This window comes from Lates calcarifer, linkage group LG16_LG22 (genome assembly GCF_001640805.2).
Source record: "Lates calcarifer isolate ASB-BC8 linkage group LG16_LG22, TLL_Latcal_v3, whole genome shotgun sequence".
NCBI classification, from domain to species: domain Eukaryota; kingdom Metazoa; phylum Chordata; class Actinopteri; family Centropomidae; genus Lates; species Lates calcarifer.
The window spans coordinates 11,880,580-11,897,689 of NC_066848.1; the positions used below are offsets into that span (position 1 = coordinate 11,880,580).

The window sequence follows — 17,110 nt, forward strand, 5'->3', positions numbered from 1 at the left end:
GACAAGATCACATGTTAACATCTTGTGCAGTTTATTATGGGAAATACCTTGTGAAGCAGCGACGCAGAAATAAACAGGGCCTGTGAATTTCTGACACATGTTAAAGTGTGTGCATGAACTGATGTCATACAAGTGACAAGTGCTGTTTTTTTAAGCAAATTCTAATGTAGTGTTTGTTCTGGTTATACAATATAACAAGAAAATAAGGTGGTGTATTGCAAACTATTATAAGCTCAGTTAGAAAAAGCATTTGATTAAAAAGAAAAAAAAACTGATGAAAAATGACAAACTGGCTTTACAGCAGTCCCCTGGCCAAGTTTAATATGACACCGATAAGAACATGGTCTGAAATGATAAAGGTATGCCTGCTATGTCTATATTTAAAGCCAAAGGAGCCTCAGCTTGTGCAAATCAAAGGCTAAAGTTCCTGCAATGCTGTTTGTCTGTGGCCACCAGTATCTGCGAACCTGGAAAAGATGAGAAAATAATGATAGACAGACCTAATAAAACAGACCACTGCCAAGAAAGAGGAATTTTTGGGCAGTCAGTTAGCTAGGAATGTGTACCCTGTGGAAGGTAATACCTCTGGTTTTGGACCAGTACGTGGAGAATTTATCTTTTCTGAACAATATGTAACCAGGGTTGAGAACAACAAAACACTGACACCAGTAACAGTTTCTGCTTTTGTATTTCAAAAGTCGTTGAAATTTAAAGTGTAATTTAAAGGTTTAAAATACAAACACCTTGATAAAAACATGAGATTGCTAAAGCCCTGAGTGAAAATTATTAGTAGCCATAGTAGTAGTTGTAGTAGTAGTAGTTTATTTGGGTTTCTGCTTCAGCTTTTGATACCAGTCAGGAACTTCTTTTTTGGTCTGCAAATGAAAGAGACAGAAAGAGGAAATGATGGTTAGAGAAGTCCAGAGCAAGAGCTTTTCTCTGTATTCACCTGTTTGACTTTTTCATGCTCCAAGGATTTAGACTACAGCGTATCTTTACTCAGCTGACTGCACCGAAAATCTCAAATGAAACCAAATGTCAGAAAAGCAATTTATCATTTCCTGAGAACCTTTAGTGGTCCTTTGTTTGAACTTCTGTCCAGGCAGGTTAAGGTGGTGTGACTCATACAAGGGTGTTGCCAAGTTAGACACTTACGAATACAGTGGGTTTGGGTTTGTTTGGTGACTCTTCCTCTGCGGTCCGATTGATTCTTTTAGACTGTTGTTTTCTTGCGCCAGAGCTCCTGACATCGGTTTTATCCGTTTCCAGCAGATCCAAAGCGTCTCCCTGTCTGGACCGCATGCTGATCAGGACCTGCTTCATCACTGCTAACTCCTGGAGAATCCCATGGTTCATGAAAATAAGGACATGAAAACAAAGGTGAAATAATAAACATAAATCTTTATGAGAAATAACTGGGAGTGTAGTGTCTGAGAGGCCAGAGGTCTCAACTAAATTATCAGGTTATTTTTTAATCATAGAGGATGAAGTAAAAATTGAAATAAATGTACCACTCGTATATAATATTTTAAGATAATACTTCAACATGTTGTGAAATATTGGCTTTAAAATGTATATTTCCAAGAATTTTTATAGCTGCTTTCTGGTGACATGTTTTCCCTGAACCACAGGCCAATGCAGGTGAACCTCTTGAAGACCAACTATGGGACAACTTGCAATAAACTCAACAAGCCCAAGGGTCTGCAGGGGTGGCAGCAGGGCAGAGGGGAGGACTCTGGGCCATTTCACGGTTCTATTTATCACCCCTGAGGACATGAGCCCTGGCATGTCACACGCACGTACGCACGCACGAGTGCACACACATACACCAAAACACACACGCACCCTGGTGGCATCCCAAACAGCCAAGCAGAGGAACAGCTGTCTATGACAGGGCACATACTTCATACAGCAAACGGCTGGCTTCGAGGGGGGGGGGGGGGACACACTCATCCACGTGCACGCGCACACGAACACACGCAATCTTGAAGGAAGCATTGCAACACAGTGCAATAACTTGTCTGGTGTGAATATCAAACGCCTGTCTTATTTTAAATATAAAAAGCAGAGCTGCAATGATTACTAGATTATTTGATAACTTAATCAACAGGAAATGTAATAATTATTAAGCAAAAATAAAAAACATTTCATGATTTGAGGTTTTCAAAAGTGAGAATAAGTTGCTTTTCTTCAACTTAAATCATATCAAAATATTTTTAGGTTTTGGTTGGACTAAAAAAGAAATAGAATGGGAGACACTGAATGCAGCTGTTTACAGCTACACAACATCACGATGGAAAACATCAGTTAAACATAACAAACAACATCATCATCACGTGTACCTCCCGATGGTTGAGCAGTCTCTCCAGATCGGCGGCCATGTTGTTTTTCACCTGCTGCAGGGCGGTCCGCTCTTTCCTCAGAGAACTGGGGTTACACCCAAAAACAGAGATCAGAGTTAACAGGAAAATATTTCTATACTTACTACAAGTTATGACTATTATATTACATTATTGTTGTCATGTACAAGGTCATGTTAAACTTGCTGAACAAGTTAGTCCTCTGAATCACTGACAGTTCATGTGATTCATTAAGGTAGGCTTTTTCAAGATTCCAGAATGTTGCTTCATTTGCGTGACTGTGTAATATGGAAAAATTATGGACTCTAATTGGTTTACTAGTGTTGAGAGCATAAATCACTGGTATAAAACCACCAACAGCCAAACAATAAATTAAACACAAGTCATGAATTTCTAAAATATACTAAATAAGAAATTGCCCTTTAAAAGCCTTTTGTGAGTTTGTGAGTCTTACATCTTCTGAGAAGACTAGAGCTCTCACAGCACTGTCCAAGCGTTCTTTCCTCGGGCTGTGACACATACAAGCAGGAGCTTGTAATGGGGGTGCTTTAAAGCAAATCATCTTGCAAATCTTGAAATAACAGTTTGGTAACCTCACCTTTTACTGAGAACTTTGGAAAAAAGCCTGATGTTAGCCAATCTGAGCTGAGTGAATTTTGAATAACTGAGAATACAATTAATACTTAAGACAGAGAGCCTGTAGTACTTAAAAGTGAAAATCTCCTGTGAGCTGTGTTTCTGCTGTTAAAACAGATAATACTGCACAGCCAGAGGAAAACTTCAATATCTCTGTCAGATGGGGAGGCTTGAGAAGCTTGAGAGCATTTTAAAAGGATTCTATTTTTCTTTTTTTTTTGCTTTCCTGCTTGCCCCAGGTGAGCGCTCAGTAGTAGTGAGCAGCAAGAGAAAACCTGCAGTCTGTCAGTTTGCATATTTCTCAGGTTAAAATACAGAGGGGGACTAGAAGGATTTAGGTCAGTGCCAGGTAGTGTAGGTGTGCTGATGTGAAACACTTGGGTACAAACACATGCAGGTTTGCACAAACACAGACTGAGCTAGGTCTGATAAGGACAGAAGACAACAAAGGGAGATAATGCAAAAAAAAAAAACGCAGAGGGGTGGGAGGTGTGGCTTGCTGAGAAAATTACAAGATACAAAATGTTAAAAATGAAAATTGTGCATATCTGTACAGGTACCTGACATCGTCCTCAAGCGAGGTGATGCGTTCCTTCAATGTGCTGATCTGTGCTTCTCTTTGTCTCACTGTCTCAATCAGGTAGCTATAGGGCTGCTGCGTCTGCTGCAGCAGCTGGTTGGCTGCCAACAACTGACAAACAAGACATATATGTGCATACTTACATACTTAGTAATACACCTAAAACTCAGATCTACATTTTAGCACACGCTGTACGACTCTGTGAACTGTGAAAAGTCACAATGACAGCTAAACACCTGTCACCATGATGTTCACTGTATATATAAAAGCTGATGTAAGGAATAATTCCACACTGTGGTCATATCATAAAATAGTGCAATTCTGTCAATATTTGTGACTCACCTTTGAAGCAACAACCAAAGCCAAGATTTCCTAATCTCTGACGTCTTTGTCTCTGAAGGGATGGCTTCAGTGCTCTTAAATGTGAGCTTTTATGAAGGCATATCTTTTTATTAAAAAGTAGTAGACCACTGAATTTACAGATGAAGATATGAAGTGGAAATGCAATGAAAATTTACAATCTTAACAACATCTTTCTTGCAATTACTGAAAGAGAAACATCTTTATAAGGTTTTGATGATCCCTTATGAGAGTGCATGTTCTTCACATAATACGATATTACTGGGCCACTATCATGCTTAAAATCTATGTAACAATAGATAAAGTTAGGGTGTTACACATTAAGCCACTTTTACAGCCAGCCAGTAGTGAATAGAACTGGGTGGGAGGGTGAGGACAATAGTTAGTCAGGGCATCTGTGTGGGTGGTTAAGTGGTTAACACCCTTGCCTTTTTCAGTGAATGAGAAGTATAATTTTTCATCTTTCTTCCTTTCATGCTTGATGAATCATAAGGTATTCCACACGAGTGCCAGTCAGTCACAGCTGACAGTTGAATGGCTGGCTTATTTAGTCTCGACTCTGCCCGGCCTCTCCAGTGGGTCTTGCAAAATCTCTGCTCTCTTTGAGATTAGAATAAAGAGTGAGGGGAGCAGCTAATGCACACTGGTCGCCGGAGCTGTCAATCTCGTAATTTCGAACCTCACTGGATGATTTTTAGCGTCAGAGCACGAGTAGTAGACATGTGACTGCACACAGAGTCACACACAGACAAAATACACACACCCAAAATTAAAGTCTTAGCGTTGAACACACATGCATATTGTGTGCCAAACGCAACAAAAGCCTCGATGATTGGTGCAGTGAGTTGTTGGGAGAGTGAAGAGCATGGCCGTCACGGTTTTTGGCAATGTTTTCCACTCTGTCAACAAGTGTGACAGGCACTAAGACTCCTCGCTCCAAGGTCTGCGGTATCTACAGTCTGCTCTCAAAATGTCTTGACTTGATTTTAAAGAAGGGGATTTGACAGGACCATTGTTAAACTTGGACAAACCCTAATCAATGAGTCCTGTAGTGTGGTTAACAAGCTGCTCAATTAAAAAAACATTTTTGTAGTCATTTCTTCTTGTAATCGAATGTGGTTTGATGCCAGGGTTGAGTCTGTCTTTAAGAGAGCGATTAGATGTGCTCTCACCATTGACACAGAGTCATGCCATCGTGTGAGAAGGTAAACGTGGATGATTAGAGTGGAGTCACCAGGCTTGGCTCTGTGATAATGACTCTCTTATGTAATAAGAGAGAGGTGAAAGGCAGCTGAAATAAATCATTATGACTTTGATAGAAATCACCATAATCTGAGTTGCTGTGGAAGATCTGTGATTGTGGGAAAAAACAAGGGTTATAGTGAGCTGGCAGTGCTTAAACTGAACTTTAAATCTGATTTATAATTATCCACCTGAATGTCATATGTGTGTCTGTGTTTGTGTGCGTTTACCTCTTCAGATATCTGTCCTGTCTGTGACTTGTATCTGTCCAGCTCTTGCCTCAATGATGTGTTTTGCCTCTCAAGCTGCAGCACCCTGCGTGCCAGGTGAACGCTGTACAACAGCCACACAAACACAGTTGCGGAAATTCCAAAACATGACAACACCAACAAGTTTACACTAGCGTGTATTTCCGTGTTGTTTCTCCTTCAGTTTAGGTAGTCGACAGTTGAGATTGAGGGTTTTTGGTTGCACATGCATGTTTCAAATCAAGGACTGTTTTACTGTATTGCTTTTAGAAAATGCATACAAAAACTTGAAATGATACAAATGGTGCAGGACATTTAGGTGTACAAATGTTTTATGAGGTAGAAAATACAAATGTTTGCTTTGTTAGGCCTTAAAGGTGTAGCTGAGAGAATGGGTTTATGCTCAGAAAAGCTTAAGTAAAATATCAAAATACCAACATTGCTGTAATGTCCTTTATGTGGTCAGGAAGGAAAATCTGCACTTAGTTTTTATGTAGTGACATTTCTAACAATATCTCTTCTCCTTGAAATGCCAAGTATATCATGTACTGTACCTCTGCTTTAGTCTTCTTTTGGCCGTTGTGGGAACATTGGCTCCGTAGCCGTACGAGAACAGAACTCTCTCAGCTTCCTCTTCATTCTCAACTGGCAACAGACAGAAACATAAATACTGTCTATACATCTGCAGGACCATTATGATAACCAGGTAGCAGTGTGTGGTTGTTTGAGGGGTTCACCGAATCAAATGAAAGACTTTTTAAGACCTTTTAACATTTTTCACAGTCGTAGTGGTATGAAGGTAAGAAAGATTATTATTATTATGATTATTATTAAATTACTTCCTCAGTCTATAACAGGACAAAACATTTTATAACTAGCTTTACACTTTATAACTAAACAGTCTAAGGCAGAGAAAATATGTAAGGCTGCAGTAGATTAAATTTAAGACTTTTTAATACCTTCTATGGGCTTTTTAAGTGAACTAAATTTAAAGCTTTTTAAGACTTTTCAGATACCCTGTGTTTGTACTTCTTCTGTTCCTGTATCAAGCTTTTATAAATTTACTGGAAAAAAGCTGTAGTAAAATTCAGTTGTTTTGCACATCATCTTTTTATTCTCCTAAACTTCTGTTCCATCCGGTCTCACAAGGGCCTCTATTACACCTGCACAATAGCAATTACTGATTTTTCTCTACATCTTAATCCAATACGATGCTATCTGTAAATTTTATTACGCACATTCTCTGATGCCAGACTGTTGCATTTGTAAGGTATCAGTGTCTGTTTGTTTGTGCTTTTATCTTTCTGACTTTACGGTAATGTCTGTAATGTGATGGACGCCACAGAGCTAATGCTACGTTCTCACTTTCAGCAGCTTGCATGGTGACTTGGTCCAACTCTTGCTCCAGCTTTTCGTACGTGTCCAGCCGAGAGGCCTGCTCGGCATTCTGGGCTCGCAGCTCCGCCACCCGCTTCTCTGATGACGTCTGCAGCCTGTAAAACTCCTGGGTGAGGAGCTGAGGGACAGGAGGAGAGGAGAGAGTGAGAGAGAGCAACAGAATAATTATTTTCTGTGGTTGCCAGCTGAAAAAGAACATTTTTGAACTCGTACAAAAATGATCTCTCCGAGGAATGATAAAAGCAAAAGAAAATGAAGTTATAAAAAAAAAAAAAAAAGGAAGAAAAATCTAAATGAAAGGACTTTAATCCAAAAATGGCTTTAAACCCCACTTTCATGAGGAACTGGAACAAAATCAAAGCTGCACAACAAACTGCAATGTCAAAACCTAAACTAACTATTCATTCACTGTGTTTTTAAAAGGAGAAAACATCCTCTTTCTACCATGATCATGTGCAATACATCATTATTCCATGTATGTCCCTCTGGCAAGCAGGACCTCTGCTAGGTGCATCCAGAACAATCTGCACTCAATTCTTTAAATTTTTGTGTAAATGGTTGTGCTACATTGGACAGATTATAATGGAGCCACTGGACAGACATACAAAGACTGGATGGCTATGAATTTAAAAATCAGTGGTGAATTTTTGGTTATATTAATCATGTAATATTAGCAGCAAGTCCTTTACTACTGTGTTTCCTAGCTTCCATAATGTTAATGAATAGAAGAACCTTGAGAAACACTCAAGGTGACAATCTGTAAATCTGACGCCAAAGAAAAAGGAAAAGTTTCAAGTAGGTGGACTCTATTATTCTCTGTGATGAATGTACCGCAGGCCTCCACAGGGTGCACTGAGCCTGATTAAAAACTGCTGGGGAGAATAAGTGACTGTAATCATTCATGTGAATGTCCTTCACAATCCAAGTAAAACATTTATCCTGTCAAGTGCAGCAAAATTCACTCTAGGTACAGGGCCAACAACTGCACCTGGACAACAGAGGAACATCAGGAACACGGTCACACTGCTTTTCACAGTATTGTGTTACTAATAAATAAATGTGCTTGACATAGTGTTGTAAATGATGATCATGGGGCAAAGGGGGATTTATGAATCTGTTAATGGCATATGCACTGAAACTGTGTTATTTAAGAAGTGTTTATTTATCAATATTTAGGAAATCATCTACCTTGATCAAACTAGAGACCATCTAGAAACCAAGGTTACCACATTAATGGGCTGAAATAAAATCACAGGGCAGGGAGGCAAGTAGAAAATAAGGCCGGACTATGATGGGCAAGCAACTTTTCATGTCACTGTAATACAACTTCTTTTGTCTTTATGTTTAGAGTACCTCCAGTTTCTTCTGCTGTTTCTCACAGTCCACCTGGCACTGGGCCAGGGCCTTGGCCGTCTCTTCCTTGACCATCTGAGCACGCTCGGCTTCGAAGGAGTGCAGTTTGGCCTGGTTGGACAGTTCTGCTACCCGGCTGTCAGTACCCAGCTGGAGCTGACGAAACCTGCATAGATGGAGACGCACAGATGGACACACACACACACACACACACCTCACTAAATATGAATGCGAGTAGGTGTATTTCGGTACAGACAGAGATACGGACGCATCTAAGTTAATAAAGCAGCTGCATCATCACATAGACAGTAAACTCAGCTCTGGGATCCTTGTTGAGCTCAGACATGCCTGGCGGTTTCAAACAAATGTTGCAATGTCCTCCCTCATATGGATGCAATCTCATTTGGTGATAACGGGCATGATAACATGATGTTTGTTTTGAAATTGGCAAAGAAGTGATTATTTGGTGTGCCTTGCGCAACAAACAATTTTTGAGTTTTTATTTTCAAAGTGTTTAGTGGCCTCTAATAACTTGGCAACTACGGTATTTCAGAGTCACCCAACAGGAAAGCCAAGTCTTAATTCATCTGGTTACAAAAGAGTATTTCTCAATGTCGCTTTCAGCAATGTTTGGCCTTATTTGATCTTCCATGATTCTAGCTGGCAGCCAGAGAAAGGTGTTTCTACCTAAGTGTCTAGTAATTAGAAAGACAGAGACAGAACATGTTCTACAGTTTCTGTTTTAAGATGACACAACTCTGCATAATGTCAAAGCCTTGTCACAGGAATGCATGTGGATGAGTGGGTAAGCTTGCATAAAGCACACAGTTAGAACACAAACAAATAACAAGAACACACAAATAAACATTGTTGGTTGATAATTTTGATAAGTCAGAAACATGCTGAGCATTTGTTAATTCTGCCCTCTCAAATATGAGAATTCCTGCTTTGCTCTGTTATATACATAGTCTTAAATTGAGTATCATCGGGTTTTGGACTGTTGATTGGATTGAAAAAAGCATTTCGAAGACATTACTATGTGCTCTGGGAAATTAGGATATTTATTTTTATGAATTCAACAATTAATTGATTAAAAAATAAGAAAAAAAAATAAGGTCAACAAAAAATTAAAAGAATCATTTCCTGCGAGGGCAGGCAACGGTTTTCGAGCCGAGTGTTCTTCCTCAGGCAGCTTTCAAGCACGCACACACAGAGGCTATCAAGCCACAGAGGTTGGTTGGATAATATTAATAACTCTCGATTACAGCTGACCTGATAGGATTTCATCATCCATAGAGCACAGGCCTGAGCTGTGTGCTCACAGTGACAGACATGTACACATGGTTCGACATTTTATGCCTTCTTTTATTAATGGCGGCTGCAATCTAGATGCAAAGAGGCAAAATGTTCCTTAAAAATTGTTATGTACTTTTCCAGAGGAGAGCAGTGGATGTTCTTTCTCTGTCCTTTCACATGCTAATTTTAATGGAAATATTTACAGCTTTCAACAAGTTTTATGTCTGCTAGAGAGGTGAAAATGGATAACCGTACTCAATACTTTGTTTTGGACAAGTTGATCACCGTAACTGGCATACTGTAATAGAGCGCTGAGATTCAAGCTGGCCCTCTACACTACGATCATCTGACGCCATTTCAAGCTTGTCCACCTCATTCTTTGCCCCAAAAATAGGGGCATGCGTGGGGTTAGGGGTTAAGGGCTTGTGGCTAGCATCTGTCGTTGCTGGCTTGTGATGCGACGCAGAGGGGGAATGTGATCGCAGCAGAGAGAGAGAGAGAGTGCAAGCGAGAGTGAAGTGTGTGCGTGAGCGTGTATGGAAAGACCAACAGCTGGTGGTTTGGATCTAGAGAAATGACTGGCATGTAGTAGTAACCCAGGACAGGGACACTACTACTGCTGCTGCTGCCTGCATGTGTGTATTTATGTGTGAGTGTGATGTGTGTGTTTTTTTGTCTGCCTGTTGCAGACCCAATATTTTAAAACGTTTTGAATGTAAATTATTATTTTATATTACATTATATTTCTCTACATGATTCCTTTCAATACTTAAATGATGCGTGTGATGAGTCAGGTACAAATACAAATTATTTACTCGTTCAAGACGGACATGGATGTATGAAGCAGAAAAGTAGCACAAAAACAGGAAGTTGTTCAGGACAGTGAATGAAATAAATCTTTCAAAAAGAAAAAAAAATGCGGGCTTGACATATGTGTGAGTGTGTGTGTGTGTGTGTGTGTGTGTGTGTGTGTGTGTGTGTGTGTAGCATGGCTCACAATATATCTGTTGCAATTTCCATGCAAGATGTGAAACTTCCTACAAGGACATGACCCAGAGGCACCTTTCCAGGCTATACTGAGATAGGCATTGTTGCCTGGGGCAAAGACAGTGACTAGCAACTTGAACACAAATCACAAGAGTAAGTGTAGAAGTGGAAAATGACTAAAAAGCACCATTTAATTAAAAAGCCAAACATTAGATACAGCTGAGATCCTTTTTTCAATGCAAAAGCTTTGTCAGGAAGTATACTGAATCTATCAGTCACAGTTTAAGGACATTCGTTATTACATGTGACTTCTCTTCAGTACTAGACACACAATTCACCCTGTATAGTATTATACTCCTGAGAAGCAGGCAGCCAGTGACACCAGTTGGTACTAAACTGACCACCAGTGAACTCTGACTTCCATGTGACCTTCTGACCCCTGCCTTGAAGCAAAATGTCCATGTGATCTTTAGTAAGAGATGGTAAACCACAGCCACCAAAGTCCTGCCACACCCACAACATGTGCTAATGACAGGCTGCTGCTGGATCACACATCAGCATCAGAGTACAAACAAGCTCATGGCTTTCAGGGAAATACCGAGGTATTCAAGCTGATTATTAAGCTTAAATTATAATAATACACACATTTAGAACTTAGTCACTAATACGCACAGCAATTATGCTTGCTTTATCAGTCTCACTAAGCTTTGGCCACCCCCACACACAACATGCTTTGGTGCTTGGCCAGCAAAGGAATGAATTCAAAATATGATGTGGTTAACTGCGACAACAAAAAACTGCACCAACTGGCCCAAGTCTTGACAGTTTAACCGCTGCCCTCAGGCAAAGTTCCTTAACTTTCCTTGATATGTTGCCTATTAACAGTGTACCCAGGAAGTAACTTACATTTAAGTGCAGCAGCTGTAGATGAAGTGCTTAACTCCCAAAACACCACCAGGACTGCTGAACGTGGGGTTTGCTTAAATGCTACATCATGTCATGCACCTGCGATGACGCAATCCTTCTCAACTATTTATTCACTATATTATCTAAAGGCAGCCAGTGTAGCTTGATCTCCAGGTGGATTTTATATCAAGAATAAACCTGCATGTTTTCAGTGGTGGGAAGCTTCAGTTTTGAGTACATGTACTTAAGTACAGTTTTGAGGCATTTGTGCTTCGCTTGATAATTAGCAAATAAACAGTGATGCATTACTATATATAAAGCTACCCAGCAGTATACAAAGTCGTTAACATACATTTACTAGCCGCAGCATTAAAGGGATGCTTACACACTGATAAATCAATAACTATAATCGAATAAAATGGACATGACATGGAATACTGTTAAATCTGTATGACAAGTACTTTTACTTCTGCTACTTTGCTTTGATGCTAATAGGTGGGTACTTTCACTTGAGTAAAAGCTCTAAATACTTCCTCCACTGGCAACTCTTGTGTTGTTTACAGGCTCCTGTTTTGAACCACATTAAAGGGTCAGTTCACCTAAATGACACAAAAAACAAAACAAAACAAACAAACATGCACATGCACATTGGTAGCAGATAGGTTTGGTTTTATTGGTCCATGTATCTGTCCCTGTTTTCTGCCTCTTTCCAAATGTTACAGAGTTGAACAGACTTTTGTTTAGAATAAATGAACTAAACCCAAATGATCTGCATGGCTAGGGGCCACTAGAAGTGAGAGAGAAGATGTATTTTTCTTGGTTTTTGGAAGATGGGTGAACTGACCCCTTCACTGACACAACTGACTGAGTCAGAGGGAGAAAAAAAAAGCATAAAAAGAGAGAATAAAAAACAAAACTAATGTAGCTACCTCTCTGCCAGCGTTCACTGTAGTTGACATAAGCATGACACAAACTGTAAGGACACCTATACCAAATCTTAATGTGTGTGATGGATGGATAAAACTCACTGTTCCAGCAGCTGATCATATCTGGACTGAGTGTCTCTCTCAGCTGCCACTGCTCTGTCTTTCTCCAGCACTGCATTGTCTCTGGCCTCACGCAAGTTCCTGGTCAAATACACACAGAGACAGTGAAAAGATGCCCTCAGCACCCATACAAAGGAATTAGCATATTCTGTTATGTTACAAATAATAAAAAGGCCTTTCACATTTAGAAATTATGGTGATAGCTCTTCTGCTTCTTAAACATTTGCATATGCATTCCTTTTTTTCAGTTGCTGACTGATGCTGTACTGTAGATATTGACTTTACTAACTGTGCACAATTCATCACTTCCCTGACACATTGCTCCAATTTGTAAATACAAATGTAGTCAGCATACTGCAATAGACAAAAACATGTAACAACCATATAAAGCAGGGACAATGTTATAGGATACACCTCTACTTGATTAATAAGAATGACCATCATGAAATTAGCTAGATAGCAATCAATACGCCATGTTAACAAAATGTGGGAGTTCAGTACAAATAGCACACCTGATATTCATTTATAGCTTTACCACCAACATACAGTTAGTTAGATTAAAAAAAAAAAAAGACTGATACCTGTTCTCTCTCTCATACATCTCCCTGGAGGTTCTCTGCAGATTGTCTATCTCCTGGCTGGTTTTCAGCCTGATGTTCTCTAACTCCTCTCTTAACTTGGCCTCATATTCTGACTTATAGTGGTCTCTGTAATGGAACAAGGATGACAGAAAAATACAAACAGAGTTATGGAAACAACATTTACCGCAGAGACTTTGTTGTTACGGGTCAGATCAGAGGTGAAATGGACTGGATCATACTGTCGCTGGCAGATGAAACCATCTGTGTGAAAATTTGGTGACTGATATTTTTGTGACTGATGTAAAACTGCAGAGCCTAACCTGGATGCTACATATTTTTCATAAGCGTCCTCCCTGGCCTTCTTTGTGTCTTCTAATTGTACCTAGACCACAGAAACAAGAAATGAGAGCATGTTATGACTCCTTCCTACTATGGAATGTTTTTGGTAATAGATGAGCCTCTTGGCTAATCAACAGTATGAACCTGCAGCCTCTCCAGGCGGTCTTCTTCGTGTGCACAGCGCACACTGAGCTCCATGTTCTGCCTGTGGAGGTACTCCTTGTCTTTCTGTAGAAGACTGACTGACTGTTGCAATGTTGCCACCTGGAGGGCAAGATGAGAAAAAATGAAAAACTATGACAGAACAGAGTACACCTAAAGAGACCACATGAAGTATTATGAAGCAACATATAGTGCGAGTGTGTGTAGGTGTGTGTGAGGCACCTCTTTGCTGAGTGTGTCCCTCTCTCTGGTCAGTGCAGTGTGAGTCAAGTCTAGTGTCTCAAATCTCCTCTTTAACTCCTTCAGTTCTGCTTCAAAGTTGTCACGGTCTCTATAAATCCCATTATAAAAGGTTAACAAACATTTGAACTTGCAACAGAATTTAAAAGTAGGGTTTTGTACAATTGATTAAAATGAGAAATATCTCTATAAGAAACAAACCAACCTAAGTGTTCTGTAGTTTTGTTTTCATGATGAAAAAATGATCTAAAACTAAATATTTCCATGCAACATCAAGGCTTTTGGCTGCCTACTTATCCATAATAAAAGCCAGGTTATATTGCAGACATGCAGTTAATTAACAAAACTACTCAATGCAACATGTAGCAAATAGTCCTACTACAAATTATTTGTCTTTAAATAGCTAGTGCAATCACACACACACCGTTTGATGTTTGGGTAGTTGTCTCTGCGGTAGTCCCCTTCTTGGATCTGCTGTTTGGTATCAGCCAGTTCTAGGGTCAGTCTCTGGCTCCTCAACTCCAGCTCAGCACGAAGCCGTCGCTCCTCCTCGTAGCTCTGCGGATACACCACATTTACATTGCTTGGAGGTACACTATGCAAATGAGTAGGATAAAGACAGGAATTCAGCAAGAATCCCCAACAAAAAATATCTATAAACATCTTGCTCCATGCTGTCTTAATAAATGTCATACAGTTCCTGCAGATTCTCTAACAGCAAATTCATGCAGTGAGCATCACATTCTTCTCCTGGAACCATCTTGAGTTGATGGCCAATTTCCCTGCTGGGTGTATCCAAGTGAAAAAAGAAACAAGGAAAGTAAACACCTGTTCAGTAACAATGTCGAGGTACTCTGTGGCATTTAAATGATGCTCATTTAGTCGTGTGTTTGCCAAGAAAACATTTTCTCTGTCATTACACCACCAGCAGCCTGTGCCTGGTTTTTGGTTCTTTTTTTTGCCAAATTCTGACCCTGGTCTCAGCATGCTGTATCATTATCCCATCAATGTGCCATTTATGCCTACTGGGCGACTGACTGGGCGACTGACTGGCCTTTTTTTTTGCAAATCACACCACTCTTATTCTAAACACCACAGGCTGCAAAAATGACCATTTCGAGGATGCTGTAACAGAAACATCTACAATAAACAGATGGAAGAAGGTGACTTAAATCACATGTCTGTTCTCTTCAGCATTTTTTATGTCTATGTTTTTCAAATGTGTGACTCAAACCCTGGAGGAGTGTGTGTTTTAAAGCATATTTGTTCTGTAGTGTTTAAAGAAAGAAGATTAAACACCATAATTCAACTGATGGTATTCTGGACTTATTGTATGTGTGTTCACAAACACATGAGAAGGTTACAAAAAGCAGAGTGTTGTTGATATGCTGCATAAAAACAAGTTTGACAGTTACATATGTTCATTTGAACTTTTAAGTGTAAACTCTGATTTGAACTCAGATGAAAGAGGAAAAGACAAAAACAGAAACACAGGTGAGAGAAAATGCTAAAGGAATACTTCAAATTATGGTAACTTAGAAAGAAAATTAGAAAGAAGAATTAGGTGGAATCAAGCCTGTGTATGTGTGTGATACCTCCATCAGTGCCTTCATCTGGGTTCTGTGTGTATCCAGCTCTTCAGTCAAACTTCCTCTCTTGACACTGAGCTCAGTCAGCTGAGCCCGCAGAGGAGTCACCACCTCGTAAAAACGCATCTGAACACACACAACACAAAGAATAAGTCACCATCTTCCCTGGCAGATTCAGCATGGACTGTGTCATATCTTGTCTCTCTGACCACCTTCATGAGGATTCAACTGGGTGGTGTAGAGATCAGGGAGAGCGCCCCTATACTTACAGCTACATATTCCTGTATGGAGATTTTGTCCTCAGGGAGGTCACGCAGCTCCTGGTACCTGTCCTGGGAGATGTCCAGATCCCTGAGAGATCTCCGCAGCTCTCCAGCCTTCTCGCACAGCTGTCGGTTGGTCTCTTCTAGCTGCTGCTGCCTGAGCAGGATGGCCTCCATCTCCTGTTTACGCAGACTTTGTTGCTTCCTAACGAGGACAGTCATTGTTAGAACAGTTCACATTTGTGCTTTATAACCAGCAAATGGTTATATATATACATCCCAGTGTTCCCACAGTACACTGTCCACCAACACCTCCACCTTTCTCACCTGTTCTCCTCCTGAGCAAGTTTGAGCTGGCTGTCCAGTCTCAGGGCAAACACTTGTTTCTGATGTAGAGCATCATTCAGCCTTTCCTCCAGCTCCTCAATCTGAAATAAACAGAACACGCAAAGAAACAATTACAGGACTACTCTTGCAGCAACGATCATTCTGAAAGTGGTAGCCTCTGCAGCTATAGACACAACCTGGGTTAATGCAAGCACATATGAACAGAAACACTGTCCTTCTTTCCTATGACTGTGCATCATCCCTGCTCTTCTACCTTGGACATATGGTCGGCCTTCATGTTGTCTATGATGAGATTCTTCTGAGAAAGCTCGATTTTCAGCAGCTGGACGTTGTGCAGGAGCTCTTTCCTCTCGATCAGCTGGCGGGTCACCTTCTGGGAGCCATCCCGCTGCTCGTCAGACGAGGAGACGTCCTCGGTGGTGGGCACGGTTGTCTCCAGGCTGATGTCCTCCGACTCGAGGTCCAAGGAGCTGGAGACGTTGGCTACGGTCGGCCTCAGCTGCTGCTTTTTGGGAGGCATGTTGTATTGTTTTGGTCCTGACTTTGAGCCCTCTTCTTTTTTGGTGTCTAACGTTAATTGCCGAGGCGAGCAGCAGAGATTACAAAAGATTAGAAAGTTAATTCACAGACATCGCGATATGTGACACTTAAACGTTAGTTTGAAGTAAAGAGCAACGAACCTCGACCTAGCACTACTATGACCAGCTCTTACGTTTAAAACATAAAACGCGCTTACACTTACTGACAGAAAATGTGATACAAAGCCTAAGCAGTAAGGCTTAGTCCCACAGCTGACAACCACACACGGTGAATTGTTTTTATTTTCAAGGGTCCCGCTCCGAACCGCCTGCCAACCGCCAACGGTTCGAGTACGGTAGCTTTGTGGTGGTTAACTACAGCGCCATCTGTAGTAATTCACGTGCAGTACCATCAACGCCCACTCGTCTATCACTGATTGCGACGTACTGGTCATACAGTACATCCTCCCAACCTAGAGGGCGCTATAGAATTAACAACTTCTGATGGAATTGGCCAACCAGCCTTCTTCTGTATTGTTTTCATCGAACAAGCATTAGTTGGCCAACCAAAACTAACCGCTCTCTTTAAACTTATTTTACATAAATACTATGAAATGTTTTTACGTATAATTTGTGTATAATTTCAGAACATAGTTTC

The 17,110-nt window shown here is 40.5% G+C and overlaps 1 protein-coding gene across 2 annotated transcripts; it reads right to left on the reverse strand.

Moving 5' to 3' along the window:
• Positions 1-14: 14 nt before the first annotated feature.
• Positions 15-16,933, reverse strand: pibf1 (progesterone immunomodulatory binding factor 1). 2 transcript variants are annotated; one of them, XM_018696866.2, is made up of 19 exons: positions 16,677-16,933; positions 16,188-16,501; positions 15,914-16,014; positions 15,593-15,791; positions 15,330-15,449; positions 14,159-14,292; positions 13,717-13,825; positions 13,477-13,596; positions 13,314-13,375; positions 12,994-13,119; positions 12,395-12,493; positions 8,178-8,343; positions 6,792-6,942; positions 5,981-6,071; positions 5,409-5,511; positions 3,557-3,687; positions 2,343-2,427; positions 1,156-1,335; positions 15-875 (listed from the first exon to the last, which is right to left on the reverse strand). In XM_018696866.2, exons 2-19 carry the CDS (start codon positions 16,452-16,454, stop codon positions 822-824), a joined length of 2,298 nt encoding a protein of 765 aa, XP_018552382.1. In that variant the 5' UTR covers positions 16,455-16,501; positions 16,677-16,933; the 3' UTR covers positions 15-821. The 2 variants fall into 2 exon arrangements, with proteins under 2 accessions (XP_018552382.1, XP_018552381.1); XM_018696865.2 differs by having other exon boundaries at positions 16,188-16,933.
• Between the last annotated feature and the right edge of the window lie 177 nt (positions 16,934-17,110).